Raw genomic sequence first — 27,838 nt, 5'->3', positions numbered from 1 at the left:
TTTCTCATTTGCTGACAAATGTAGGACAGTTTTTCTGTGTTGTGGATGTCGGCTAACGCTAGCATATCGGACTGGACTGCAGAGATGAGAGGGTCTGTAGCTGGAATGCTGCTGGTGTACAGCGCCATATCTCTCCCCGCAACAGGTACAGCGCATGCTTTACAGATAACAAGACATGACTGTCGCTGCTTTGTAATCAACTATATTTTTTTAATTTACTCATTAGTATTTGTTATTTACGAGCTTAACGTTGGAACACGTCACTTTTCACAGGCGTTTCATTAGTTGCATAACCTTTGACTTGCCATTCGAGAATTATATTTTTCCGTACCGCCTTCTGCGCGCCACCTAAAAGACACATGAACGTTAAAAACCACAGTAGTAGTGCAAATTCTGGTGTTTGTGAAAATGTTTGTGCCTGTTCTATGAATGATGATTTTTTTTTATTTTTTGCAGGCTACGTCATGCAGGAGATTACATTGTGCACATACGGAGATGATAAGCAAGGAAATATTACATTTTATTTTCGAATTGCATTTAATCATCAGCCTGTACTGGGGTATGACAACCATGAGAAAATGTTTTTCCCTTATCAATCTATTCCCCAAATGAACGAAGTAGTGAAGAAATTTACTACAGAATTCAACACTAAACCAGACATGTTACATTATGTGACAGCCGAAGAGAAAAGATGCAAAGATGAAAAAAAGACATTCTGGAACGATACCGTGGAAAGAAGAGGTGAGTTACAGTATGTCAGCAGAAGAGCTGTAGTGAAAAGTGACAAGCTATAGCTTTACGAGACACATATAAATATCTTTTTTGCCTATGAGGCACATAGGAGTCAGTATTATAGTAGTTATATTCTTGGATATAGGAGCAGTATTATAGTAGTTATATTCTTGTACATAGGAGCAGTATTATAGTAGTTATATTCTTGTACATAGGAGGCAGTATTATAGTGGTTATATTCTTGTACATAGGAGGCAGTATTATAGTAGTTATATTCTTGTACATAGGAGCAGTATTATAGTAGTTATATTCTTGTACATAGGAGGCAGTATTATAGTAGTTATATTCTTGTACATAGGAGCAGTATTATAGTAGTTATCTTGTACATAGGAGCAGTATTATAGTAGTTATATTCTTGTACATAGGAGGCAGTATTATAGTACTTATATTATTGTACATAGGAGCAGTATTATAGTAGTTATATTCTTATACACTCACCTAAAGAATTAGGCCTCCTGCACACGGCCGTTTTTTTCCCCGTTTACTGGCCGTTTTTTGCGTTCCGTATACGGTCCGTATACGGAACCATTCATTTCAATGGTTCCGCAAAAAAAACGGAATGTACTCCGTATGCATTCCGTTTCCGTATTTCCGTTTTTCCGTTCCGTTTTAACATAGAACATGTCCTATTATTGCCCGCAAATCACGGTCCGTGGCTCCATTCAAGTCAATGGGTCCGCAAAAAAACGGAACACATACGGAAATGCATCCGTATGTCTTCCGTTTCCGTTCCGTTTTTTGCTGAACCATCTATTGAAAATGTTATGCCCAGCCCAATTTTCTCTATGTAATTACTGTATACTGTATATGCCATACGGAAAAACGGAACAGAAACGGAAACACAACGGAAACAAAAAACGGAACAACGGATCCGTGAAAAACGGACCGCAAAACACTGAAAAAGCCATACGGTCGTGTGCAATAGGACTTATTAGGAACACCTGTTCTATTTCTCATTAATGCAATTATCTAGTCAACCAATCACATGGTAGTTGCTTCAATGCATTTAGGGGGGTGGTCCTGGTCAAGACAATCTCCTGAACTCCAAACTGAATGTCAGAATGGGAAAGAAAGGTGATTTAAGAAATTTTGAGCGTGGCATGGTTGTTGGTGCCAGACGGGCCGGTCTGAGTATTTCACAATCTGCTCAGTTACTGGGATTTTGACGCACAACCATTTCTAGGGTTCACAAAGAATGGTGTGAAAAGGGAAAAACATCCAGTATGCGGCCGTCCTGTGGGCAAAAATGCCTTGTGGATGCTAGAGGTCAGAGGAGAATGGGCCGACTGATTCAAGCTGATAGAAGAGCAACGTTGGCTGAAATAACCACTCGTTACAACCGAGGTATGCAGCAAAGCATTTGTGAAGCCACAACACGCACAACCTTGAGGCGGATGGGCTACAACAGCAGAAGACCCCACCGGGTACCACTCATCTCCACTACAAATAGGAAAAAGAGGCTACAATTTGCATGAGCTCACCAAAATTGGACTGTTGAAGACTGGAAAAATGTTGCCTGGTCTGATGAGTCTCGATTTCTGTTGAGACATTCAAATGGTAGAGTCCGAATTTAGCGTAAACAGAATGAGAACATGTATCCATCATGCCTTGTTACCACTGTGCAGGCTGGTGGTGGTGGTGTAATGGTGTGGGGGATGTTTTCTGGGCACACTTTAAGCCCCTTAGTGCCAATTGGGCATCGTTTAAATGCCACAGGCTACCTGAGCATTGTTTCTGACCATGTCCATCCCTTCATGACCACCATGTACCCATCCTCTGATGGCTACTTCCAGCAGGATAATGCACCATGTCACAAAGCTCCAATCATTTCAAATTGGTTTCTTGAACATGACAATGAGTTCACTGTACTAAAATGGCCCCCACAGTCACCAGATCTCAACCCAATAGAGCATCTTTGGGATGTGGTGGAACGGGAGCTTCGTGCCCTGGATGTGCATCCCTCAAATCTCCATCAACTGCAAGATGCTATCCTATCAATATGGGCCAACATTTCTAAAGAATGCTATCAGCACCTTGTGGAATCAATGCCACGTAGAATTAAGGCAGTTCTGAAGGCAAAAGGAGGTCCAACACCGTATTAGTATGGTGTTCCTAATAATTCTTTAGGTGAGTGTATATATATGAGGCAGTATTATAGTAGTTCTATTCTTGTACATATGTGCAGTATTATAGTAGTTATATTCTTGTACATAGGAGCAGTATTATAGTAGTTATATTCTTGTACATAGGAGGCAGTATTATAGTAGTTATCATCTTGTACATAGGAACAGTATTTTAGTAGTTATATTCTTGTACATATGTGCAGTATTATAGTAGTTGTATTCTTGTACATAGGAGCAGTATTATAGTAGTTATAGTCTTGTACATAGGAGGCAGTATTATAGTAGTTATATTCTTGTACATAGGAGGCAGTATTATAGTAGTTATATTCTTGTACATAGGGGCAGTATTATAGTAGTTATATTCTTGTACATAGGAGCAGTATTATAGTAGTTATATTCTTGTACATAGGAGCAATATTATAGTAGTTATATTCTTGTACATAGGAGCAGTATTATAGTAGTTATATTCTTGTACATAGGAAGCAGTATTATAGTAGTTATATTCTTGTACATAGAACAGTATTATAGTAGTTATATTCTTGTACATAGGAGCAGTATTATAGTAGTTATATTCTTGTACATAGGAGGCAGTTTTATAGTAGTTATATTCTTGTACATAGGAGCAGTATTATAGTAGTTATATTGTTGTACATAGGAGCAGTATTATAGTAGTTATATTCTTGTACATAGGAGCAGTATTATAGTAGTTATATTATTCTACATAAGAGCAGTATTATAGTAGTTATATTCTTGTATATAGGAGCAGTATTATAGTAGTTATATTCTTGTATATAGGAGGCAGTATTATAGTACAATAAGATAGCACAGCAGATGTGAAAGAATATAACTACTATAATACTGCCTCCCATGTACAAGAATATAACTACTATAATACTAACTCCGATTAGAGATGTCGCAAACATAAAATTTTCCGTTGGCGAACGCGAACGAGCGAACCGGGCGAACCACCAAAGACTTCAATAGACAGGCGAATTTTAAAACCCACAGGGACTCTTTCAGGCCACAATAGTGATGGAAAAGTTGTTTCAAGGGGACTAACACCTGGACTGTGGCATGCCGGAGGGGGATTCATGGCAAAACTCCCATGGAAAATTACGTAGTTGACGCAGAGTATGGAAAGTTGAATTCGCAATGCAATTAATAGAACCTGTATTAATCGCATTGTGATTACAAATTAGATCTGAGTTCCTAATGGTTGTATTGCTAGAATTGACGAATATAACGAATATAGCACTATATTCTCAATCTTCGTTATATTCTAGCAATACAACCATTAGGAACTCAGCTCTAAGTTGAATTCGCAATGCGATTACAACTTAGTCAAATTTGTGACACTGCAGCTTCAGAATGAATCTAAGATGGATGCTGTCCTTGCTTTTTGATAGGAGGTGGGAGGGTCTGGGAGGGAGGGTCTGCTGCTGATTGGTTGGAATGTGTCTGCTGACTGTGAGGTACAGGGTCAAAGTTTGCTCAATGATGATGTATAGGGGGCGGACCGAACATCGCATATGTTCGCCCGCCGCGGCGAACGCGAACAAGCTATGTTCGCCGGGAACTGTTCGCCGGCGAATAGTTCGGGACATCACTACCTCCGATGCCCAAGAATATTACTATAAGGCTACTTTCACAGTAGCGTTTTAGTTTTCTGGTATTGAGATCCATCATAGGGGCTCAATACTGGAAACAAACGCTTCAGTTTTGTCCTCATTCATTGTCAATTGGGACAAAACTGAACTGAACAGAATGGATTACTCCAAAATGCGTTCCGTTTAGTTGCGTTCCCATACCAGAGAGCAAATCACAACATGTTGTAGTTTGCTTTCCGTCCTGGGATGCGGAGCAAGATGGATCCGGCATGACCCCCAATGCAAGTCAATGGGGATGGATCCGTTTTCTCTGCCACAATCTGCCACAATAGAAACAGACTTTAAATGGAGTTCATGACGGATCTGTATTGGCAATGTTAAAGATAATATAAACGGATCTGTTCAAAACCGATGCAGATGGTTGTATTATCAGTAACGGAAGAGTTTTTGCTGAACCCTGCCGGATCCAGCAAAAACGCTAGTATGAAAGTAGCCTTATGCTGCTCCTATGTACAAGAATATAACCACTATAATACTGCTCCTATATCCAAGAATATAACTACTATAATACTGCCTCCTATGTACAAGAATATAACTACTATAATACTGCTCCTGTGTACAAGAATATAACTACTATAATACTGCTCCTATGTACAAGAATATAACTACTATAATACTGCCTCCTATGTACAAGAATATAACTACTATAATACTGCCTCCTATGTACAAGAATATAACTACTATAATACTGCTCCTATATCCAAGAATATAACTACTATAATACTGCTCCCATGTACAAGAATATAACTACTATAATACTGCTCCTATATCCAAGAATATAACTACTATAATACTGCCTCCTATGTACAAGAATATAACTACTATAATACTGCTCCTATATCCAAGAATATAACTACTATAACACTGCTCCTATATCCAAGAATATAACTACTATAATACTGCCTCCTATGTACAAGAATATAACTACTATAATACTGCTCCTATATCCAAGAATATAACTACTATAATACTGCTCCCATGTACAAGAATATAACTACTATAATACTGCTCCTATATCCAAGAATATAACTACTATAATACTGCTCCCATGTACAAGAATATAACTACTATAGGGGCGGAGCCGAGCCACGCTGCTGAATGGCCGCACGAGCTTGAGCTCCTCCAGCATTCCGGCTCATTTACCCTATAAAAGCCTATATTTTACCTGATTATGGGGAAACCTGGCAAAGAAAAGAACAGAGGAAGCTCAGAGTCTACCCCACTGCGCTCCAGACAGCCTGAGATGGAGAAGTTCCTACGAAAAGCACCGAGAGCTGCCGCGCAGAAAGGTGCCAATATGGCGGCGTCTATTGCCCAGGACTCTGACGCAGGAGAGCTATCTGATGCGGGTAGCGGCTCGGATGTTTCAGACAGGAGGCCCAGAGATTCGCCTTTATCAGAGCGGACCCTCCGCCGGGTCCTTGAATCGGCCCTTACACCTCTTAAACAAGATCTGGCGGACATCAAAGACGATATGAAGCACCTAGGCCAGAGAGTGGTCACGCTAGAGGGTACGCAGGACGCCATTATAGCCTATCAAGGCAAAGCATCAGAAGTATTGGCCTCCCACAAAGCTCTACTGAATGAGGCCTTCCTGAAACTAGAAGACCAGGAGAACCGGAGTCGCCGGCGCAACATACGCATACGCGGCCTACCTGAGTCGATTGCGACGGAGGCCTTACCGACTGTGGCGCGTGAGCTGTTCTCCAAAATGCTTGGGCCAGACAGAGCGGAGGGGATCGTGGTGGAGCGCATACACAGGGCGCTGCGCCCTAGGCCTAAACCACAAGAGCCACCACGTGACGTAATTTGCGGCCTACTGAGCTATGTAGACACCGCGGCCCTCCTAAAAAGGCAACGAGAGATGGAAGTGTTGGAGTATGAAAATACCCAGATTCAGATGTTTCAGGACATTGCGCCATCCACTCTGACCAAAAGACGTCTCCTCAGACCTCTCCTGGAAATCCTGAGGAAAACCTCGACCCCATTCCGCTGGCTATACCCCTTTGGGTTGGCAATTTCCAGAAATGGCAAGCTACTCACCGTGCGTTCACCTGCAGACCTGGATTCTGTCTGGCGGTCTCTGGACGTTCCTCCGGTGGAAATTCCCTCATGGCTGCCAGCTGACCAAGATGGCGCTCTTCCCACACCACCTCGCGTATCCGCATGGCAGACGGCGTCTACAGGCAAGTCGGATCGCTCGGGCCGCAGCAGGATTGACAGAGATCCCACCTGATTAGAAGCACTTACAAGCATTCCTTGCTGATATTTCTACCTCCCCAGAATTGGAGATGACTGTTGCTCACCTCTACGATATTCAGGTTCTAAAGGCAGACTTAGCCTCTTTACATTTTCTATGTTTTCAGCATTTTTACGGTTTTATTTTTATGGCCTACCTTTTAATTGGGCTTAATGTTGTGTCATATTTGAATGTTTTTGCACCGTGTCTCTGTCGCTAAAGGATACTACCTCTAGAGTATTACACTTCGTTCCTCATTGCAGGGTGATGACCGGACGGATTAAGATGCTGGACACTTTTTCTGTTTTTGGTCTCTTTTGTTTAGACCACAGGTGCTTTACTTGCCCCCTCGCCAGTCCAATCCTGTCTTGGCTGGTGATAGGTAGAGTGCCTAACCCTCCTCGGACGGGTATCTAGTCTGAGTTACTCACTTGTCAACTTGACATGTTTAATGTTCTCTTACTCATCTTTTGTTCTTTTGTACTTCCCCTACCTTTTTTCCCTTCTCCTGCTCATATCATCTGTGTGCTCTTCCATACTTCCATGGATGTATTATGCATTTACTCACCTGAATGTATGCAGAAATGTCTTCTATAATAGTCGCCTCACTAAACGCGCACGGGCTGAACGAGCCATGTAAAAGGTCTCAAACTCTATCTCTCCTTCTGAAAGATAAGGTCTCTGTGGCCTTTTTGCAAGAGACCCATTTTAGAACAGGCAAAGTTCCTAAACTTCCCCCCAAGAAATTTGTCCAGTGGTTTCACAGTACTCATGATTCCGCCAGTAGAGGGGTTAGTATAGCTGTGCATAAATGCCTCCCCTTTAAGCACTCAGCTATCTCAGCGGACCCTGAGGGCAGGTACATCTTTGTAAAGGGTTTACTGGGCGAATCTCCAGTGACCTTTGCTAACTTATACGCTCCCAATAAAGGCCAAGTACCATGGCTCGTTCAGACCCTTAATGCGTTGTCCTCCTTCTCTGAGGGCTTACTAGTTTTGGGGGGCGACTTCAATGTTGCCCTGGAGCCAGCGGTGGACACCTCGGCGGGCAGACCTTCAGTATCTTACAGGCTCCTGAGAAGATTAAAAATTTCCCTGAGGAAACTTAAAGTATTAGATGTCTGGCGGGCCCTAAACCCCAATGGCCGAGATTATACTTTTTATTCACATGCTAAACTGTCTTTCCACAGATTGGATTACATTTTCCTGTCGAGTTCTCACGTGCGTAATGTCTCTGGAGCCCGGATAGGTAATATAACATTGTCCGACCATGCCCCTGTCATTGTAAATTTTTCCCTGTTTGGACTACAGAGAAGGGAGCGCTTGTGGCGTCTTAATGATACCCTGATTCTAGACCCCAGACATGCAGATAAAATTAAGGCCTCAATATCTGAATTTTTCACGCTTAATGATACCCCAGAATCGCCTCCTTCTCCTTCTATATTATGGGAATCCCATAAGGTGGTCCTCAGGGGGGAGCTTATAGCTTTGGGAGCTTTTTTGAAAAAACAAAGGACACTAGCCCTGGACGCCTTATTGGCGAACATAACCCGTTTAGAATCCTCCCATAAGGAATCTCGGGCTATAAGCACCCTAGCAGAACTAACTGAAGCCAGAACAAAACTAAAAAATCTATTGAATGTCACCTCAGCAAAGTTGGTACTTCGTTCCCGATTTAAGGCCTATGCACATGGGGATAGAGGAAACAGACTGATGTCGGCAATTGCCAAGAAACAGTTTTCTGACTCCTTTGTTTCCTCTATTAAAGACTCCAAGGGCAAAATACATAAGTCCACTCCAGATGTTGCTAAAGCATTTTGTGCCTTCTATGAGGCCTTATATAATTTGCCACCCCCTAGTGGGACTACACCAGGAGATTTATCCGAGGCTACTGACAAATTCTTGCAGTCTCTAGATCTTCCCTCTGTATCCCCATTAAAAACTTCCCTCCTGACTAAGCCTATCTCAGACTCGGAGGTGCGCAAGGTCCTTATGTCTATCCCATCGGGCAAAAGCCCCGGACCGGATGGATTTTCCATTGCATACTATAAATCCTTTCAGGATGTGTTAATCCCACGTTTCAGGAACTTGTGCAACTACCTTCTGACAGGGGGGTCTCTTGCTCCTCATTCCTTATTGGCGCACATTACTGTTCTCCATAAGGAAAACAAAGATCCAACATGCTGCAGTAACTATAGGCCAATATCTTTACTCAATAATGATGTGAAGTGGTGGGCGAAAATTCTGGCTACCAGGCTTCAGGATGTCCTCCCTGACATTGTACATGAGGAACAAGTAGGTTTTGTCCATGGCAGACAGGGGTCGGAGAATACGGTGCGGCTTCTACATCTTGTGAATTGGGCCAAGAGATCCTCTAAGCCTTTAGTCCTGGTGAGCACGGACGCGGAAAAAGCCTTCGACAGGGTCAGCTGGCTCTTTATGTCGCGGACCCTGTCGAAGTTTGGCCTCCCGGACCAGTTTATTAGTGCTGTTAACACCCTTTATTCGGCCCCCTCTGCCATGGTCAAAGTCAATGGAGCATTGTCCCCACCATTTCGCATCACCAACGGGACAAGACAGGGGTGCCCCCTCTCCCCGGCACTGTTTGTACTGGTCATGGAGACCCTTTTGTGTAAAATTAGGTCAGATCCTGCTATCAAAGGCCTTCAGATTGGCTCGCAAACCCATGTTACTGCAGCATTCGCGGATGACCTTTTAGTCATGACCTCCAACCCTGCAGAGGCCTTGCCCAAGTTGTTGAATACTTTTGAGGATTTTGGATTTGTATCCAATTTTAAAATAAATTATGGGAAATCCATGGCACTTAATATTTCATGTCCCCAATCTGTAGTCAATAGTCTAAAACGAGCCACCCCATTTACCTGGGCCTCCAGAGACATTACATTTTTAGGAACACGTGTTTCGGCCAATATTCAAGACCTAGCCTCCCTTAACTATGCTCCACTCCTGCAAGAGGTTCGCACTCACCTACAGAATCTGAAACTCCCTTTTGTTTCGTTGATAGGGAGGAAAAACTATCTGAAAACTTTCATTCTCCCCAAATTTCTTTATTTGCTGCAAGCCATTCCCATATGGCTGCCAAACTCATACTTCTCAGAAGTCCGCCGAGTGTTCACGCGCTTCCTCTGGAATGGTAAGTCTCCACGCATTGCCTACTCTGTCCTTACAAGGGACAAGAAGTTTGGAGGCTTTGGGATGCCTGATGTAAAGTCATATTATACTGCTGTTCAGTTATGTAGATGTATATCTGCCCTGACCCACAAATCTAACTCTCTTTGCTCACGGCTCGAATCTGTACTACTCACCAGCCAAGATCAGCTCACTCTGTGGGGTGTTAGGCCCTTTTCAGCCAATCACTACGCCTCCTCCCCGGTTTGGAAAGGAATGCTAGTAGAATGGTCTAAAATGGTCAAATCCCAGCAGTTTAACTTTCCTAACCCCTGTATGCCTCTTAAATTGTTACAGAGCTATATTCATCCTTTTGTGTCAAACCCCTCAGGGATTTGGTCAAGGCTCGCTGGTTTGTCCCTGCGGGATGTCCTTCTCCCAGACGGTAGTTTGCAATGGGATTTAATAATGGATCGCCCCGAAATCAAGTCAGCTCCTTTTTTCCACTTAGCAGACTTTAAGAGAGATACTAAGTTATGCGTAGTGAACTTTGCTAGTAATAGCTCCCCTTCCTGGCTTGAAAAGAAAGTCTTGGCCCCTAGGCCTCCTCTTAGGCCATTATCCCAGATGTATAAGGAATTGCTTTCCTCTTTACCTCCAGAGCTCGGTTATGTGACTTCATGGGAGCGAGAGCTTTCTATGACCCTAACGGAACCAGAGAGGGCCTTTGTTTTAGCCCACTCTCATGGCTTCAGTCGCTGTGTAAGAATTCAGGAGAATTCTTTTAAGCTACTAAGTAGATGGTACAAAACTCCTGAATTCTTGCACAAACTTAATCCTGAGGTACCTGAGGTGTGCTGGAGGTGTGGCATAGAAACCGGTTCATTATCACACATCTGGTGGTTCTGCCATAAGATCCAACCGTTTTGGAAATTGATAGAACCAATGATTAATAGCGTTTGCAAGACTAAAGTTGTATTAGATGCCAAACTTATCCTACTGTGGTGCCCTAATAGCACGATAACCCCTGCTAAGAATAATCTCCCTACAATGCTGATCACAGCTGCGAGATTGCTAGTTCCCCTTTTGTGGAAAACTGATTCCCCTCCAAATCTAGATATGTGGACGGACAAGGTAGATCATATCTACCGCTTTGAGGAATTGGCGCATTGGGAAACAAACTCTCGCCATTGTTTTCTAAAGCTATGGTCCCCATGGAAATCACACAGGAATTTCACATGATAGAGCAGGATTCCCTCACTTCTCTGCCCCCTCCCCCACCTAACCCATTGTCTCCCCCTCCTCCCCTTTTTTTCCTCCTTTTGATGTTTGTTTTATGGTGATGATGATGATGATAATCGCTGGTACTGTCTACACATGACTTGTATGCTGGATAACTACTGTAACTTTTAATGTTATGATACTGATGTCTTGTGTGGGCTTGTGGCCTTGATTTCTTACCTCAATAAAAAGAAATATGGTTAAGAATATAACTACTATAATACTGCTCCTATATCCAAGAATATAACTACTATAATACTGCCTCCTATGTACAAGAATATAACTACTATAATACTGCTCCTATGTACAAGAATATAACTACTATAATACTGCTCCTATGTACAGGAATATAACTACTATAATACTGCTCCTATGTACAAGAATATAACTACTATAATACTTCTCCTATGTACAGTAATATAACTACTATAATACTGCTCCATATAAACATGTAGATCTGAATGAGTAGGACAATTTTCATATCTGACTGTCCATTCTTTTTGAATCTATCTAATACATACTACTTTATTTCTCTGCAGTGAAACCATCTATGGAATTATTTTCTCCTGAGCAGTTTGCTGGGGAAAGTCTCCCGGTACTAATCTGCCATGTGTGGGGCTTTTACCCTCAAAACATTGTTGTTACTTGGATTAAAAATGAAAACACTGTGGTTAGGAATGAAACTCAGGCTGTACGATCTGGGGACTGGACCTACCAGGTTGTTACGAAACTAGATTTGAGGGGCTCCCTACCTGAAGATAACTATACTTGCTTCGTAGAACATCAAAGCCTAGATGAACCTATGATGAAAACATGGAGTAAGTTGGAGGCAGACAAAGTCCCACAGGGAGCTGCCATATCTGTCCGAACTTTCTTTTAATGTATTTTAGTATCTTATTCATTCCATCTTCTTTAACTGGGAAGCACGTAGGATCGAGAAATTTTTCTTCAACCTCGGCATCTTGCCTTTAGAATTCCACAATTGATACTGTAAAAAATAGAAGTACTATTACAAAAAATGCAGGGGGCGCAACATGTATAAGCAATGTATTCAATTGATAATTAATCCAATTTAGTATATTGAACAAACAACTGTACTGGGACAGTCTATTCAAAAATTAAAAACATTGAGACCAAAAAACTGAAATTAAACCAAGGCACGTGACTGTATTTTTAGTTTTTTTTAGTTTAGTTGATAAAACCTATTTTTTACACTCTGATTTTTTATGTTAATCTGCTGGCACCTTATATTTTCTTTTGGAAAAATATCATAGGGTGAGTTGAGATATGGTGAAATTGTTACAGATTTTCACTGCAGATTTGGTAGGAAAATCCACAACAATTCATGTGGTTGAAGCTTTTAGTACCTACAGCGGGAAAAAATCTGTGCAGTATTAAGATCATGGATTTGCAAAGCATGCCCAATTTTCAGTAAATTCCATAGCGGAAAATATCTGCCATGTGTAGTCTCACTCTTACAGCCCTGTTTGCAGTAGGGCCTAACAGACGGCTTGTGAGTCTTAAGGAAGGGCTACACAGCGACTTGTGGTTACGTGACATAAGATTGCAATATTGCGCTACTACATCTCAACTAATGATAGTTAGGACTTGAGGACATGACCATATATTTTGTCTACATCTGATTCACATTTTTTGCGTATAGTATGCAGACCCATTCATTTCTATGGGCCACAAAAGATGCGGACAGCACAAGGTGTACGTATGTTCGTTCCTCGGCTGCGAAAAAAAAATAGAACATGTCCTATTCTTGTCTATACGGTAAACAAGAATAGGTATTTCTACAATGGTGCAGGACCTGCAGAACGAGAAAGTGCGGGTTGCACATGGCCATTATCCGTGTTTTGAAGATCTGCAGGTTGTGGACAGCAAAACGGATATGGTCGCGTGCATTAAAGCATTAGGCTAGGTCTAGACGCCGACATTTGTCGCATCAATGTCCTGCGCGACAATTTTTATAATGATAGTCTATGTGGTATCGCACCGTGACTTGCGACATGCTGCGACTGCACCAGGCACATTGATGGAGGAGCTGGCACTGGCTGAGCAACAGAAACATTATGTACTGGCACTAGGCATACATTGGCAATAATGGTGGAGCATCTTAGCTCTTTACAGAAAAAAGGGCTCTATATTTTTTAATAAAGACCAAGTGAAAAAAATATTTTTTAGCTATGACTTCTAAAGATTTTTTAGCTTAAAAATAGAACATGTCCTATTCTTGTCGACAGTCGCAAAAAATCTATTCGAGTTGGATTTTTCTGCGACTGTCGCGTCGCAGCATGTCGCATTGCGACACCATAGACTATCATTATAAAAATTGTCGCGCAAAATTAGTGCGACAAATGTCGCAGTGTAGTTGTGCCCTAGTGAGCGACACATGTCGTCGTGTAGACCTAGCCTTAATGTGGTTGTGTAGCAACCTGCAAGTTTTTGTGTCTGCAACAGGACTGGTGGCAGCAATCCAAACCCGCTAGATTTCTGCACAATCACATTCACTCTTATACATTGCGATCAGCGCTGCCACAAGTCACTATGTAGACCTAGCCTAAGGGGCTAATCAGAATGCTGCATGTACTACATGTACTTTTTCTGTTCTTTTTACAGTTTTTTTTCACAAAATGTACTTTTTCGGTTCTTTTTACTGTTTTTTTCACTGTCTCTCTGAAGTAAAATGTGTATTAGTTTGACACTTATTTCTTATTCACACAGAAGCTGGTCTGACCTCCGTTCAGATTGTGAAGATCAGTGTCTCGGCTGTAGTCTTTGGACTAGGACTGATCACTTTGATTGCAGGAGCTCTATGCCTGAAGAAGGCCAAGAGAAGTAGTAAGATCATAAGAACATGGGCACATGATGTCTACGAGGCTTTGTTTGCATCTTCTTGTGGGTCTTAGACCTCATGCACACGACCGTTGTTTTGGTCCGCATCCGAGCCGCCGTTTTTGCGGCTCGGGTGCGGACCCATTCACTTCAATGGGGCCGCAAAAGATGCGGACAGCACTCCGTGTGCTGTCCGCATCCTTTGCACCGTTCCGTGGCCTCGCAAAAAAAATATAGCATGTCCTATTCTTGTCCGTTTTTCGCATGTCTACAATGGGCCGCCCGTTCCATTCCGCAAATTGCGGAAGGCACACGGGCGGCTTCCGTTTTTTGCAGATCCGCGGTTTGCTTACCGCAAAAAACAGCACGGTCGTGTGCATGTAGCCTTACAGTGAATGTCTACCTTTTATACCATATCTTCTATAGGTCAGACACTGGGGCACATGCATGAAGTGTTTTACACCACTATTGTAGTGTGAAAACTATGGTGCATTCGTCTCTTTTCAAAATTGGGTGGAGCTTAGCACAAAGGGCGTGGCTTCTGGCATAAATGATAAATAAAATCTTCGCCAGCTCATAGGTGTACCTATGGACTTTGTACTAAGACTGGCGTAGCGCTATGTAAGACTGTGTAATGCCAGTCTTATTATTCTTGCTCCATGTGTTGATTCATTTAGTTAGTTTAGTGACAACTCTATTTTTATATAGAGCTTTAATCTGCTGAATAGACATAGGGGGTCATTTATGAATAGATATACGCCAATTTTTGGCATATAACTGTTGCAGATTTGTTTGGGGATTTGCGGCCAAATCTGTGACTTCTTCTTCCCCATCCGAGCCACGTACGCTAATTCTAAAAAAGTGGATGTGGCTTGAGCGGGGAAGGGGGCGGCCATGCCAGCCCGTCTCATTACTCATTATCCATGCCTGTTTTACACGTAGAAAATTATCTAAATCTACGCCAGCAAGGGAGCTGGCATATATTTAGACCGGCAAGGAATACTCTGAAGTTATGTAGAGGCTCCTCTACCGAACTTAAAGGGCTTCTGTCACCCCACTAAACAGTTTTTATTTTTTTTGGTTAGTTATAATCCCTATACTGCGATTTATGCATACATACTGTAATTAATCATTTCTGTTCAGTAGATTATGTTAAAAATTTACTTTAAAAATATGCAAATTACCTTGCTACCAGCAAGTAGGGCGGCTACTTGCTGGTAGCAGCCGCATCCTCCGATCCTAAAGACGCCCCCTCCGCATGTTGATTGACAGGGCCAGCGGACGGGATCGTCCTCTGGCTGGTCCTGTCTGCTATCAAGATCTCGCGCCTGCGCCGTAACGGTATTCAGTCGGCGCAGGCGCACTGAGAGGAGGACGCTCGCTCGGTCGCTCCTTCCTCAATGCGCCTGCGCCGGGTGTAGATGTGACATCATTGGCGCAGGCGCATTGAGAATGGAGCGGCCGAGCGAGCGTCCGCCTCTCAGTGCGCCTGCGCCGACTGAAGACAGGTACGGCGCAGGCGCCAGATTTTGAATGCAAACAGGGCCAGCAGAGAAAGATCCCGTCCGCTGGCCCTGTCAATCAGCATGCGGAGGGGGCGTCTTTAGGATCGGAGGATGCGGCTGCTACCAGCAAGTAGCCGCCCTACTTGCTGGTAGCAAGGTATTTTGCATATTTTAAAAATATGTTTTTAACATAATCTACTGAACAGAAATGATTAATTACAGTATGTATGAAAAAAATCGCAGTATAGGGATTATAACTAACCAAAAAAAATAAAACTGTTTAGTGGGGTGACAGAAGCCCTTTAAGCTCATCAAGCGCCAGCGCAGGAGTCTAAAACATCGGTGTTAATAAATGACCCCCATAGTGTTATCTTATATAATTCTGCCTGCAAGTCAACATGGGGGGAGCTCATTAGCTAATTATGTACTGTCTGTTCTGTTATTGCGTTCAATGTATAAACAATATGCAGTAAGCTCCTAAGTATTTGCATTGCCGCATCCCAAGACCCATAACTTTTTTATTTTTATTTCTACGGAGCAGTGTGAGGGCTTGATTTTTGCAGGACAACTTTTATTGGTATTATTTAGGGGTGCATGACACTTTTTGGGAGATCTCATTCATGGGGTTCTAATGGGAGACAGAGGGAGAGAACGCTATTCCCCGCGGCATCTAAAAGATTAATGGTCACGATCAGCGCTTCTGCCCATCTGGGACATTACAGCAGGAGTGTGGCGTTTAATGCGAGAGCCAAGCTCCCACTCTCTGCTGCCCGGGAGACTCGTGCAACACTCACATCGGGCCCCTTAGTGACAGCCGTGTATTAGTGGTCGCTGAGGGCTTATTTGTAGAATGGGAAAATTGAAGAGATTTGATTTTTTTTTTTTTTCCTCTTCAGCTGGTTTGCACATGAAATTATTAGATCTTCAATATCACAGATAGAAATAGTTTAGTATTGTAGTCTATGGGAAAATCGCAGATTTTTTTTTTCAATGTGAAAAAGTGGCCGTAATGCTGAGGTGCAATAGAAGTGCTATGGTGCCACCTGCTGGATAGCTATAGCAACTGCTGTCCTGCATGTAAAGGCGGAGCAGGTTTACTAGATCACTGTTTGTTTTTCTGTTCTTCTAATCCGTCAGAAGAAGAGAAAAAAAAACGGATCTTGTGCAGCCATTATGCACATTTGGCATCCGTTTGAGCCATTTCAGTCTCAATCAATTTTTTTTAGTTTGGGGAAAAAGTACTACTTGCAGGACTTTTTTCCCATCTTAAAAAAATTAATTTCAGATTGAAATGGCTCAAACGGATGCCAAATGCGCATAATGGATGCACAAGATCCGTTTTTTTTTTTTTTTTTTTTTTACAGGAACCTGTTATTTTTTGCTCTTCTATCGGATCAGAAGAACGGAAAAAGAAACAGTGATGTCAAACCAGCCTAATCCAGTCTAAAATGTAGACCGTGTGCACTTAGGCAGCATAAAGACACGCCATATGTATCAGTGGCTCAGGGTGGATGATATATTTGGCTAACTTTACACCTATTGGTCTGATTACTTTGCACCCAAATTGTGTGCTAAAATATTGGCAGACATTTGTCACATATAATATTATTATGGTGCCATTAAGCCATGTCCCTTTTTCAAGTGAGTGTCTAAAATACAGCATGTGCGCCAAATTCTGGCCTCAGTATGATTAGTAAATCTGCTGCAGTTATTGTTACACTGTGCGGTTGTTTAGCGACCTATACTTTATTAGTTATAATTTTATTCCTTTCTCTAAACTTCCCCGTATCCTTCTCACCTACCCAGCCACCAACCATGTATTATTCATATAGGGGGTTATTTGCTATGCTGAAATAAGCCTAAATTAGGCGTATTTCAGGCGCAGATATCGGCGCCACGGCTGTCTGCGACTTCGCCCCACTCACGCCAGATCTAAATAGGTGGGCCTGGCGTGGGCGGGTCGGTAGGCCCGTCTCATTTACCATTTTCTACGCCTGTTTTAGGTGTAGAAAATGTCTAAATGTAAGACCATTCAGAAGCTGTCTTACATTTAAAACTGGCGCTGGATGCGCTGAAGTTATATAGAGGCCTGCACCTCTTCATAACTTCGGTGAATCCACTGCCATAGTCTGTTATAAGCAGTTCTATACTCCCTTTGCCTGGGCTCAAATTGAGTTGACCACCATTGCTGGCCTTTGTTCTATGGCGGAGGTGGTGGTCATCTCAGCAGGTAAGCAGTGCTTCCGTTAGCCAGCTCTGGTAAGCAAAGGTGATCAATGCAAGATGGTGTGAGTGGAGGGTTTTCAGTCATTTGGAACACATGCTTTGTACATGACGACCCCTATGGCAGCCATTAGATGTTTTTTTAAATTGCCGAATTATCGTACTGGCATCTAAGGCTACTTTCACACTTGTGGCAGAGTGATCCGGTAAAACGTATGCCAACTGATGGCATTTGTAAGACTGATCAGGATCCTGATGAGTCTTAAAGAGGACCTTTCATCAGTATAATTTTAATAAACTAATAACCCTACCTAATAGTGCGGCTTCCACTGATGTTCCCCCCTTTTTTTTTTTTTAATCGACCACCGAATGTTGAAATAATAGCCCCGTTTGTTCTGGTGCAGCGCCTGTCACTCGAGCGCTTTTTTGTATGGGGCGTTGCTAAACTTTTTTCTTTGCTATGGGCCTTGGCTGAGAGCGCAGCCAATCAGAGCGCTCCTCTCTCAGCCAGGCAGAAGGAGCTAAAGTTCTCGCGAGAACTTTAGCTTCATAACATCCTGTTGCAGCGATGTCTAGGGGATGATTATGATACTTACCCTGCCGCTCGTACCGCTGCTTCCACACCCGTCTCGTCCCTCGGCCGGTCTATCTGATCTTTCGCTGATCTTTCTATCTGATCTGCCTGGCTGAGAGAGGAGCGCTCTGATTGGCTGCGCTCTCAGCCAAGGCCCATAGCAAAGAAAAAAGTTTAGCAACGCCCCATACAAAAAAGCGCTTAAGAGACAGGCGCTGCACCAGAACAAACGGGGCTATTATTTCAACATTCGGTGGTCGATTTAAAAAAAAAAAAAAAGGGGGAACATCAGTGGAAGCCGCACTATTAGGTAGGGTTATTAGTTTATTAAAATTATACTGATGAAAGGTCCTCTTTAAAGATGCCTGATCAGTTAGAAAAATGCATTGAAATGCCGAATCCGTCTTTCCGATGTCATCCGTCAAAACGGATCCGGCATTCATTTTTTTCACCTTTTTTTTTGGTCTACGCATGCGCAGAACGGAAAGACTGATCCGGCATTCCGGTATTTTGAATGCACTAATACATTCCTATGGGAAAAAAATGCCGGTTTCAGGCAAGTCTTCAGTTTTTTTCGCCGGAGATAAAACCGTAGCATGCTGCGGTTTTATCTTTTGCCTGATCAGTCAAAATGACTGAACTGAAGACATCCTGATGCATCCTGTACGGATTGCTCTCCATTCAGAATGCATGGGGATAAAACTGATCAGTTCTTTTCCGGTATTGAGCCCTTTTGACGGAACTCAGTGCCGGAAAAGAAAAACGCTAGTGTGAAAGTACTCTTCGGCCATGTACTTGCAGATGCTTGTTTCGTCTATTCTGTTGATGTACTACTAACCCTTCCTCTACACAAGGACTCACAGTGGATTTTCTGTTCCTGTTTTGTAGATGACTGTCACTTCTTATCCGTCTCCTGTCCTTGGCGTCACATATTCACATGTTTGCCTTTTTCGTTAGTTTCCGTAAGCAGAGAGGGGTCCATCACTAATCACTCCACCTCGTCACTGCTCTCCTGTGACTCACAATTACTCATGGAAGAAGAGGGGGATCTTGGGGAAGACAGTGAGACAGATTCTATGGAGGGTGAGCTTATAATAGGGGACAGTATCTACGCTGTGTCTGAGTCACCAGTCCTCTGTGATCAGGGGTGTGCACTGAGGAATGCTGTAAAGAACCTGGCCAACGATAGACGCAACTTCCCTATATGATCCATGAAATACGGGACTCACAGGCTGTATACAGGGACTTGTAAATGTCTGATAATCCTCCTCATGCACATTGTCCAAAGAGCTTGATTTTGCAGCAGGCCTGTACCCAGCGTGCTGCAAAATGTGAACAAATGTGGGCAACTTTATGAAACCCAACTGAATGTCCCATGTTGGGACATATTTTACTTTTATATGTAGTAAATGAGGCCATAATCGTGAGATCAGTCAGAGTGCGACTGATGATGAAATCCCCTTTGACGTAGGGAAGGACCGAGCAGTAGGTGGAGATTTATTTTAGACTACATTAAAGGGGTTATCAAGTTATCCCCTATCCCCATTGATTATAATAACGGGGGGCCCGTACCCTGGTAGGAACCCAGAAATGAATGGAGCATCAGGTGGAGCATGCGAATTGCCGCACCATTCATCTCTATGGGATTGACAAAAATAGCCAAGGGCTTGTACAGCACCGTGTGCCATCCGCATCCATATGTCCGTTCCGCGGCACACGCAAAAAGCTAGAACATGTCCTATTCTTGTCTGTAGACTGTTCTATAGAGGGCCGGACGTGAAAAATGCAAAAACTGCTACAGCTGAGTGCCTGAAACCTCCTCCACACCTAGACAAGGTGAATTCAAGACAACTAGATCTCTCCTGCATATTCCTGCATTGACTTCAGATGTCTGTTACGGCCTTGTGCAGTACGCGACATAGTGGGACACTACACTTGTCTTTACTCTGTTTCATTGGTCGTGACAACAGTCTCCCAATGCTGTTACCGTGTTCCGTACATGTCTGTGTGTATATGTCACTTCTGTTTGTACATGTAACTGTAACCATGTTTTGGTTTCTGTATATGTTTGTCTTTTCTTCTATGTATCACCATGGCCCTGTGTCTGCATTCTATAAATATATCACATTTTTGTGTTTTTGTGTGTTTGTCCTTGTCTTTGTCCGTCTTTCTTACACTCTCCGGTTGTAATAGAAAGTACAGTCCTTCCACTCTCTATGGTTGAACTCATCTGTCCTGAACACAGGGGCGTAACTACCATAGCGGGAGACCATGCGACTGCTATGGGGCCCAGGGCAAGGGGGGGCCTAGTTGGGATCATCCCCTCTTCTACTGGGGGTGAAAACTTGGTCAGGACTCTACCCTCTAAAGGAACAACTTTTAGCAAATGAGGCAGTGGGAAAAATGGCCCAAGGGTCATTGAAAGAGGTTTAGGCGAAAACCATTTTGTCCTGTGTGGGGGGCCTTGTTTGATCCTTGTTATGGGGCCCTTACTTCTCTATCTACGCCACTGCCTGAACATTACTCTGGGAAATGCAGCTGATCCCCTGGAACCCAGGCTGCACATGCCGCCCTGAAGCCTTCACAACTGTGGCCATACAACTTTCTCCAGTGGTCACAATTTTGTACACAAATCATTCTGTATATTTTACAAGTTCAATCCCTTAAAGTACAATATATGGTAATAGAACTATTACCGTAAAAAATCCATCCCAGTTCATGAGGGATTATTTTTCCCTTTGATTTTAAGAAAAAAGCATGCCATCCTTAAAGGGGTCGTGCAGGGGTTTTATACTGATGACCTATCCTCAGGATAGGTCATCAATATTATATTGGCGGGGGTCCGAGTCCTGGAACCCCGCCGATCACCTGTTTGAAGAGTAGGTGGCATTCATGTGAGCACTGCTTTCTCTTCAGAATTACACTGCGCATCGTCTCTTGTCTCCCCATTCACTTGAATGGCCCCCAGCACTTGTAATTACACTGCGCCGCCACTGTAAGTGAGACTACGCACTGTGTAATTCTGAAGAGGGAGCGGTACTCACATGAGCACCGCCTCTTCTCCGGACAGCTGATTGGCGGAGGTGCCAGCACTTGGACTCCTGCCGATCTGATATTAATGACCTATCCTGGGGATAGGTTATCAATATAAAACCCTTGCACAGCACATTTAAAAGGTTTTCTGGTTTTAGCACATTATCCCATATCTACAGGATAGTGGATAAATATCAGATCAGCGGAGGTCCCAGAGATAGGACCATGAGAATGGGGACACGTTGTTTTGCTGATAAGAGCAAGACTTCAGGTTCAGATACTGTTTCAAAAGAGACTCTTTACTGCAACTACACTTCAAATGAAGGTTAATATGATTTTATTAAATATAACCACAATAAGGTATGCGTAGAGATATAATGTACTTCTTTTTACAAGTTAAGTAAATACAAAAAAAGAGAACTTATATCACCAATTGAGTTAACACCATTTGACGGCTGGGAAGTCCTTTTCAGCAAAGGCAGTCTCAATCTGGAAAACACCATTTTCTACTCAAAGCGTCCTTTCGTAGATGAGCGTCAAACACTTACCGAAAAGTTCCAGCTTTTATACTGTTTAACCAAAGGGTTTCACCCTCTAGTGGCATGTAGCCAGCTTATGCAATCTATACGGGTCACTGTTTATCTCTTGTTTATCTCTTATTATTTCGGACCTTGGAGTGGCCAATTCCCAAATCCGCAAGAAATCAGAATCCCAAGATAACCTTAGCAGGCAATGCCAACTCTCTTACACAAACATTTCAGACCAGTCTTTGTTCATTCTAAGAACGGCACTAATAAAGCTGGCATTCACACTATCTGGACATAATATTTATAAAATATAATATTTGTGTTTATTTCACAAATATAGAAGCAAATGTGCCATGAAAAGAATATATATGGATGTAAGTCAGTAATACCCATTTTGACATCTAGTTTTTGGAGTTTTTAATTAATGATAAATTGTTATGGTTGGACAAGCCTTTTAAAGGGTTATAGCAACTTTTTTCAACTTTTTGGCTTCTATCTCCTCATTGGACCTGTGAAGGCATATTTTCATGTTTTCCACTGCTCACATCTGACTACTTTGGTTCACCTCTGTTTTCCTGGTTGGGACAGGGTCACGTGCGCCATTGCAGCCAATAACTGTCTGCATCTACAATGTGTTCCCCCATGTAGCACATAACAGTGGTGACCTGCTGCTTGGACGGGACATCATGTATGCTATGGGGAGAGTGAAGAAGTCTACTGCCAGACAGTTCCCGGAGAACAAACGGATTGGGTGAAATGATTAATTTCACCCATTCTTTGTCAGATGGGTTTGTGGGGAGTTGGAAGCTTCCGACACACAATAGCATTGACTTAACCCACTTTTCTAGGCAGGTTCGGCTGACAAAAATATAATGTGTATGGCCAGATTTAGCTTACATCTACAGGATTAGGGCTCATGCACACAAATGTATTTTTGGTCCACATCCTATCCGCATTTTTTGTGGGTCGGATGCAACCTCATTCACTACAATTCATTTTTAAGTTCTAAATGTCCCAAAAAAATTTAAGTTATATCTTAGCAATATGGTCTAAATTGTTCAGGGAAAACAACAACATTATTTAATATTGTGTGTGTGTGTGTGTGTATATATACATATATAGCACCAACTGCGTAGCGCTACACATATATAGCAGTAGAGGGAGCAGACTCCAACAGAATACATGCAGGATATGGTAGGTGATGGGGAAGAGTGGCTAATGTTGGCTACTGGTGGAGGGACAAGGTATGGTAGGTAGGTGTTTGTGAAGAGGAGAGGGCTTGCTACAAGGGGTTGTCTCACTTGGCACAATGATACTTATATTGAATATAACGCTATGATGAAGAACTTACTAATATAGTCCATGTTGTAATACTGCCTCCTCTCCTGGATAATTTTCATCTTGTAGTCCCTTAGCGAATGCTCGCTGTCAGGGGTTACGGGAATCCAGCAGCGGTGGCCGCATCTGCTCACTGGGTAGTAAAGTCCTGGCCTGTTTGGTGGCTGGGATGGCGGGAGCATGCGCGTGTGCATTGCCGCACATGCGCACTAGCTCACTCCCATCTTGGCCACCTCGTATATGCTGTCTTGAGCTGCTCCCAGCAATGGCAATAGCTTGGGAGTAGTTCAAGAGAAGAAAAGGCAGCTACAAAGAAGAAAACACACTTAGCTGAAGGCATGTGAAGCCTCGGGAGCGCGCATGCACAGGCAAGGAGTGGGATTACATCGCCACTTCCCTGTCCAATCAATCAAAGCAAGAAACACTGCCCCCTGCAGCTCAGAGTGCGCCTAGGGTGCTGCTTGGAAGAGCAAAAATCAGGAGTAAGGACAACACCTTTACGCTTTTAAAAATCTCAAGTGTGTTCTAGAGAATTGAAGCAGCCCGAAAGAAAACCGATAGATGGGTGGGAGGAGGTGAGAAGGGGGAAAGGGGTAAATCAGTAGAGAGGATGATTAGGAGAATATAAGTGGATGAGATGAGGGTAGAGGTGTAGGCTAGGGACACGTTGGGAAGGGAAGTGGAGGTAAAACTGTTATTTAAAGGGGTTATGTTACCTCATACATTGGGGGAATATCGCTAGGATATGCCCCCAATGTCTGATAGGTGCGGGTCCCACCTCTGGGACCCGTATCTATCTCTGAAACGGAGCCCACAAAGTGAAGACTGGGCATGCTAGGCCACCCATAATTCATTTCTACAGGACTACTGAAAATAGCCAAGCGCTGGCTTGGCTATTTCTAACCGCCCCATAGAATTGAATAGAGCTGTGGCCATGCTTACGCGGTGTGCTTCCCATTCATTTCAGTTGACCTTCCGAAAATACCTGAGCACACTGCTCGGCTATTTTCAACACTCCCATAGAAATAAATGGAGGGTGGCCACGCATGTGAGATGCACCGTTCTTCATTTTGCAGGCTCCATTCTAAAGATAGATGTGGGTCCTAACGATATGCTCTCATGTATAATGGGACAACCTCTTTAAAGTTCATTCACATGTAAGGCCACTTTCACACAGTCAGATTTTGGTTAGTGTTTTGATTGTGAGCCACAATCGGGGGTGAAGGCCACACAGAGATAAGGTATAAGGGAAAGAGCCGCACCTGGTTTTGGCGGCTCACAATCACTGATGGAAATCACTGACCAAACACTGACTGCATGAAAGCGGCCTTAATGGGAAGTCAGTGGAGAGAGTGGGAAGATGAACAGTTGATGGAGAGCGTTGGGCAGATGTGTCGTAGAGCACGTAGAGAGATACTTGTTTTTTACTGGATTCGCACTATTAGTTTGTTAGGTATTGCAATGAACAGTTGACTCGAAAACCACTTACACTATGTAATATGAATATGTGCTTATCTTTATGGTGGTATCTTTTCTTCTGTAGGTTACATTCCAATCCCAGGATACAATGACGTACAGTAAACTGTAGTTCCATGAGGTAAGAGATCAGATCTATAACGGCCTTCAGTAAATTTAGAAAAGGGATGTCCAAGGGGACAAAGGTAAAAAAAAGATATATCACCACTCCCGTTCCAGTGCTTACTGGGTCATTGCTGGTTTTAATTTCCTGGTCCCATCTTGACATACAAGAAATTCCAGGAGATGTCCCTGGCCATATCGGTGACGTACCCCAGTGATTGGTGTTTCCTATTGTCAAGACATGGCCAGGAAGGCCAGGAAGGCCAGCATGGAACCAGCGAGCATTGGAATGGTAGCAGCAGGGGATCAATGAGTATAAAAAAAATAATTTAAACCCATTCTGAGCATTTTCAAAAATATTTTGCCCTATTGGACAACCCTTTTAAAGAGTTTTTTTTAAATTTCCACCCCATCCATTCAGTTCCAGCTCCATGGCTGTCTTCATTGGTCTAACAGCTTCCAGACAGACGAGGTCACGTGCATCGCTGCAGCCAATGACTGGCCTCAGCGGATATATGTCCACAAAGTGGCACATCACTGCTGCTTTTGGACATGTCACTGCTGAGGCCAGTCATTGGCTGCAGTGGCACACGTGACCCCGTCTGTCCAGAAGTTGACAGGACAGGGACCGGAAGACCAGGGAAGAGAGCCAAGGAATCAGAACAGAGCAGCAGGGAGCACATGAGTATTCCACAGGTAATGCAGGCTGTGGTGGAAATGAAAAAAATAAAAATGGAAAACCACTTTAAGGGATTGGGTTTAGACAGAAAATAAGAGGCCTAGTCAAAGTTTACACCCTCCTATGACAACGTCTTTTGCGTTATTACTCGTGCTGTCTTTATATCCTACAGAAAAAGTAATAAAAAAATGAACATCTGCCATCACTTCTCATATAATACATCCATACATTTTTCAGATACAGTATTTTGTCATTCAGAAAATGGGATTCACCAGTGGTGACCATGTTCTTTCGATTTCAGGTCAATAGGAACGAACACAACTAAAACAGGTCTCCCTTGTATGGACCAAAGCAAATGGCATCGTAGATCACGATTCCCTACACATATGATTTGGGATAGAAAAGAAGAACCTGTCTGGTCACTTCAGATGTCCTTAAATGTTTAATTTAATCTGGAGGTTTGAGATCTGAACATAGCAGATTATGAATGAATCAGCAATTTGCTGGATATTTTCATTTTTGGGATATTTTTTTCTGCCGTATATTTTCACTTTCATTTTACAGATTCAGCTGTGTGATGTTTTTCTTGAACTGTATAAGACAAAAGCAGACTCCTGGGATTGAGGAAGATCTCTGCTCAGAACACTTGGCAGAGACAGGAGGTCTGTGCATCTCTCTGTGAACAAAAAAACACGAACTATCTCCACGGATTGTCTCCACGCCATTGTGGACCAATGAAGGACAAATGCTCCAGGACAGTTGCATGATGAAAATTGCTTTACGTGTAATTTTTGTATTTTTCTTACAGGGGTTTTTATACTGTTTAATATTAATGACCTATCCTCAGGATAGTTTATCAATCTATGATCGGTGGGCCATCGGAAGTTCGACGCCCAGCCCCCACACCTATCGGTCCTCCTCACAGTTTACCAAGTGCAGCTCCATCCATTGTATAGTAGCTGTGTTTGGTATTGCATCTCAACCTCATTCAATTAATTGGGACTGAGCTGCACCTAGGCCATGTGAGTGATCAATATGACATCTCTGGCCTAGGAAGAGGCTGCGGTCTCTTCAAAAAGCTGATCAATGGGAGTGCCGGGAGTCAGATATCCATTGATCAGATGCTTATAACCCTTCCTGAGGATAGGTCATCAGTATTAAAATCTCAGAGAACTCCTTTAACTGGATCAATGAGTAACACTCACAGTGGACAAGGTTTTGTCAAGGTTATGCCTTTTTGTCATACATGTAACTTATGGTCGGTGTCCTACTACATGAGTAAAAATGCCCTCTGTGAACCTAATCTTGAACTATATTGCGTTTTGGAAAACATTAGGCACTGGAATTGTCCATAAGGCCATGAGAACAAGGAAATTTCCAGGTGGGCCAAAACCCATGGGGCCACCCGAGCCCTCGCTGTCCAAGTACATAACCATCTAATGCCCTCAGCATTACTTAATGCTAGGAGTATCGGGTACTTATGCACCTGGCCAGCATAGATGCCGTCCTGAATTCAACTGTCCTCAGTATGGTCATAGGACAGTATTTTATGCTGCACTGTGGTATTTTCTTTTGCTGGGGCAGTATTTTGTGCTGCACTACGGTATTGAAGTTCTGTCTACTTCTGTTGTCTCTGCCTACTTGCATTGTCCCGCCTTCTGTCAGTTTGGACACAACACAATCATAAGAATAGATGCTCCGGAATTGTGTATTACAAGAATGCAAGTAGTTGCTAAAACAGTCGGGAGAGCCAAATTTTGTCACTGATGCCTTTCTGAGAAGCAGCTGTTAAAAATGGTCACCTTCAGTTGTATGGGGGCTGTCGGTCTGTGAAAACTGACAAAACAGAACATGTCCTATTTTTGACAGCCATTTTTCACAGACCGTCAAATAAAAATGCCATGCGATTAACGCCATAAATAGAGATGAGCAAATTTCTAAAAAATTCGATTCGGCCGGTTCGCAGAATTTTTGGAAAAAATTCTGTTCGATTCAAATTTATTCGTGGCAAATCGCGTTAAAAAATGGCTATTTCCTGGCTGCAGAGAGCATCTATAGTGGTGTAGAACACTGTGCCTTGCAGTAAAACGCATAGGGAGTTTGCTGTGGTAGTGAAACTATACTGTGAGTCAGTATGACATGCAGACGGCAGGCGTCGCTCTTAGAATCACTGCAAGCTTCACTTTTTTGGGCAGTTACGGGGCCAAAACTGACCAAATAACTCAAGTGTGAACTCAGCCTTACAGGTCAATGTTAGCGTCAGGAAGAACCGCACTCCTTTTACACAGCTGATTCCATATAGATGTCTAC

The 27,838-nt window shown here is 43.0% G+C and overlaps 1 protein-coding gene across 2 annotated transcripts; it reads left to right on the top strand.

Moving 5' to 3' along the window:
- The first annotated feature begins 5 nt into the window (after positions 1 to 5).
- LOC121009462 (HLA class II histocompatibility antigen, DM beta chain) lies at positions 6 to 26,831 on the top strand. 2 transcript variants are annotated; one of them, XM_040442589.1, is made up of 6 exons: positions 6 to 145; positions 457 to 741; positions 11,770 to 12,048; positions 13,961 to 14,077; positions 24,815 to 24,868; positions 25,830 to 26,831. In XM_040442589.1, exons 1-5 carry the CDS (start codon positions 46 to 48, stop codon positions 24,850 to 24,852), a joined length of 819 nt encoding a protein of 272 aa, XP_040298523.1. In that variant the 5' UTR covers positions 6 to 45; the 3' UTR covers positions 24,853 to 24,868; positions 25,830 to 26,831. The 2 variants fall into 2 exon arrangements, with proteins under 2 accessions (XP_040298523.1, XP_040298522.1); XM_040442588.1 differs by lacking the exons at positions 24,815 to 24,868; positions 25,830 to 26,831 and adding an exon at positions 19,262 to 20,268.
- The last annotated feature ends 1,007 nt before the right edge of the window (positions 26,832 to 27,838 follow it).

The sequence above is a fragment of the Bufo bufo genome, chromosome 8, assembly GCF_905171765.1.
Source record: "Bufo bufo chromosome 8, aBufBuf1.1, whole genome shotgun sequence".
Classification (NCBI taxonomy): domain Eukaryota; kingdom Metazoa; phylum Chordata; class Amphibia; order Anura; family Bufonidae; genus Bufo; species Bufo bufo.
This window is presented reverse-complemented; position numbering and strand designations above follow the sequence as displayed.

Coding starts and splice junctions, on each gene's coding strand:
- LOC121009462 (XM_040442588.1), top strand. CDS start 46: ATGTCGGCTAACGCTAGCATATCGGACTGGACTGCAGAGATGAGAGGG. Junction 12,049..13,960: donor ACCTATGATGAAAACATGGA/GTAAGTTGGAGG, acceptor TTATTCACACAG/AAGCTGGTCTGACCTCCGTT. Junction 14,078..19,261: donor GAAGAAGGCCAAGAGAAGTA/GTAAGATCATAA, acceptor CCTGTTTTGTAG/ATGACTGTCACTTCTTATCC.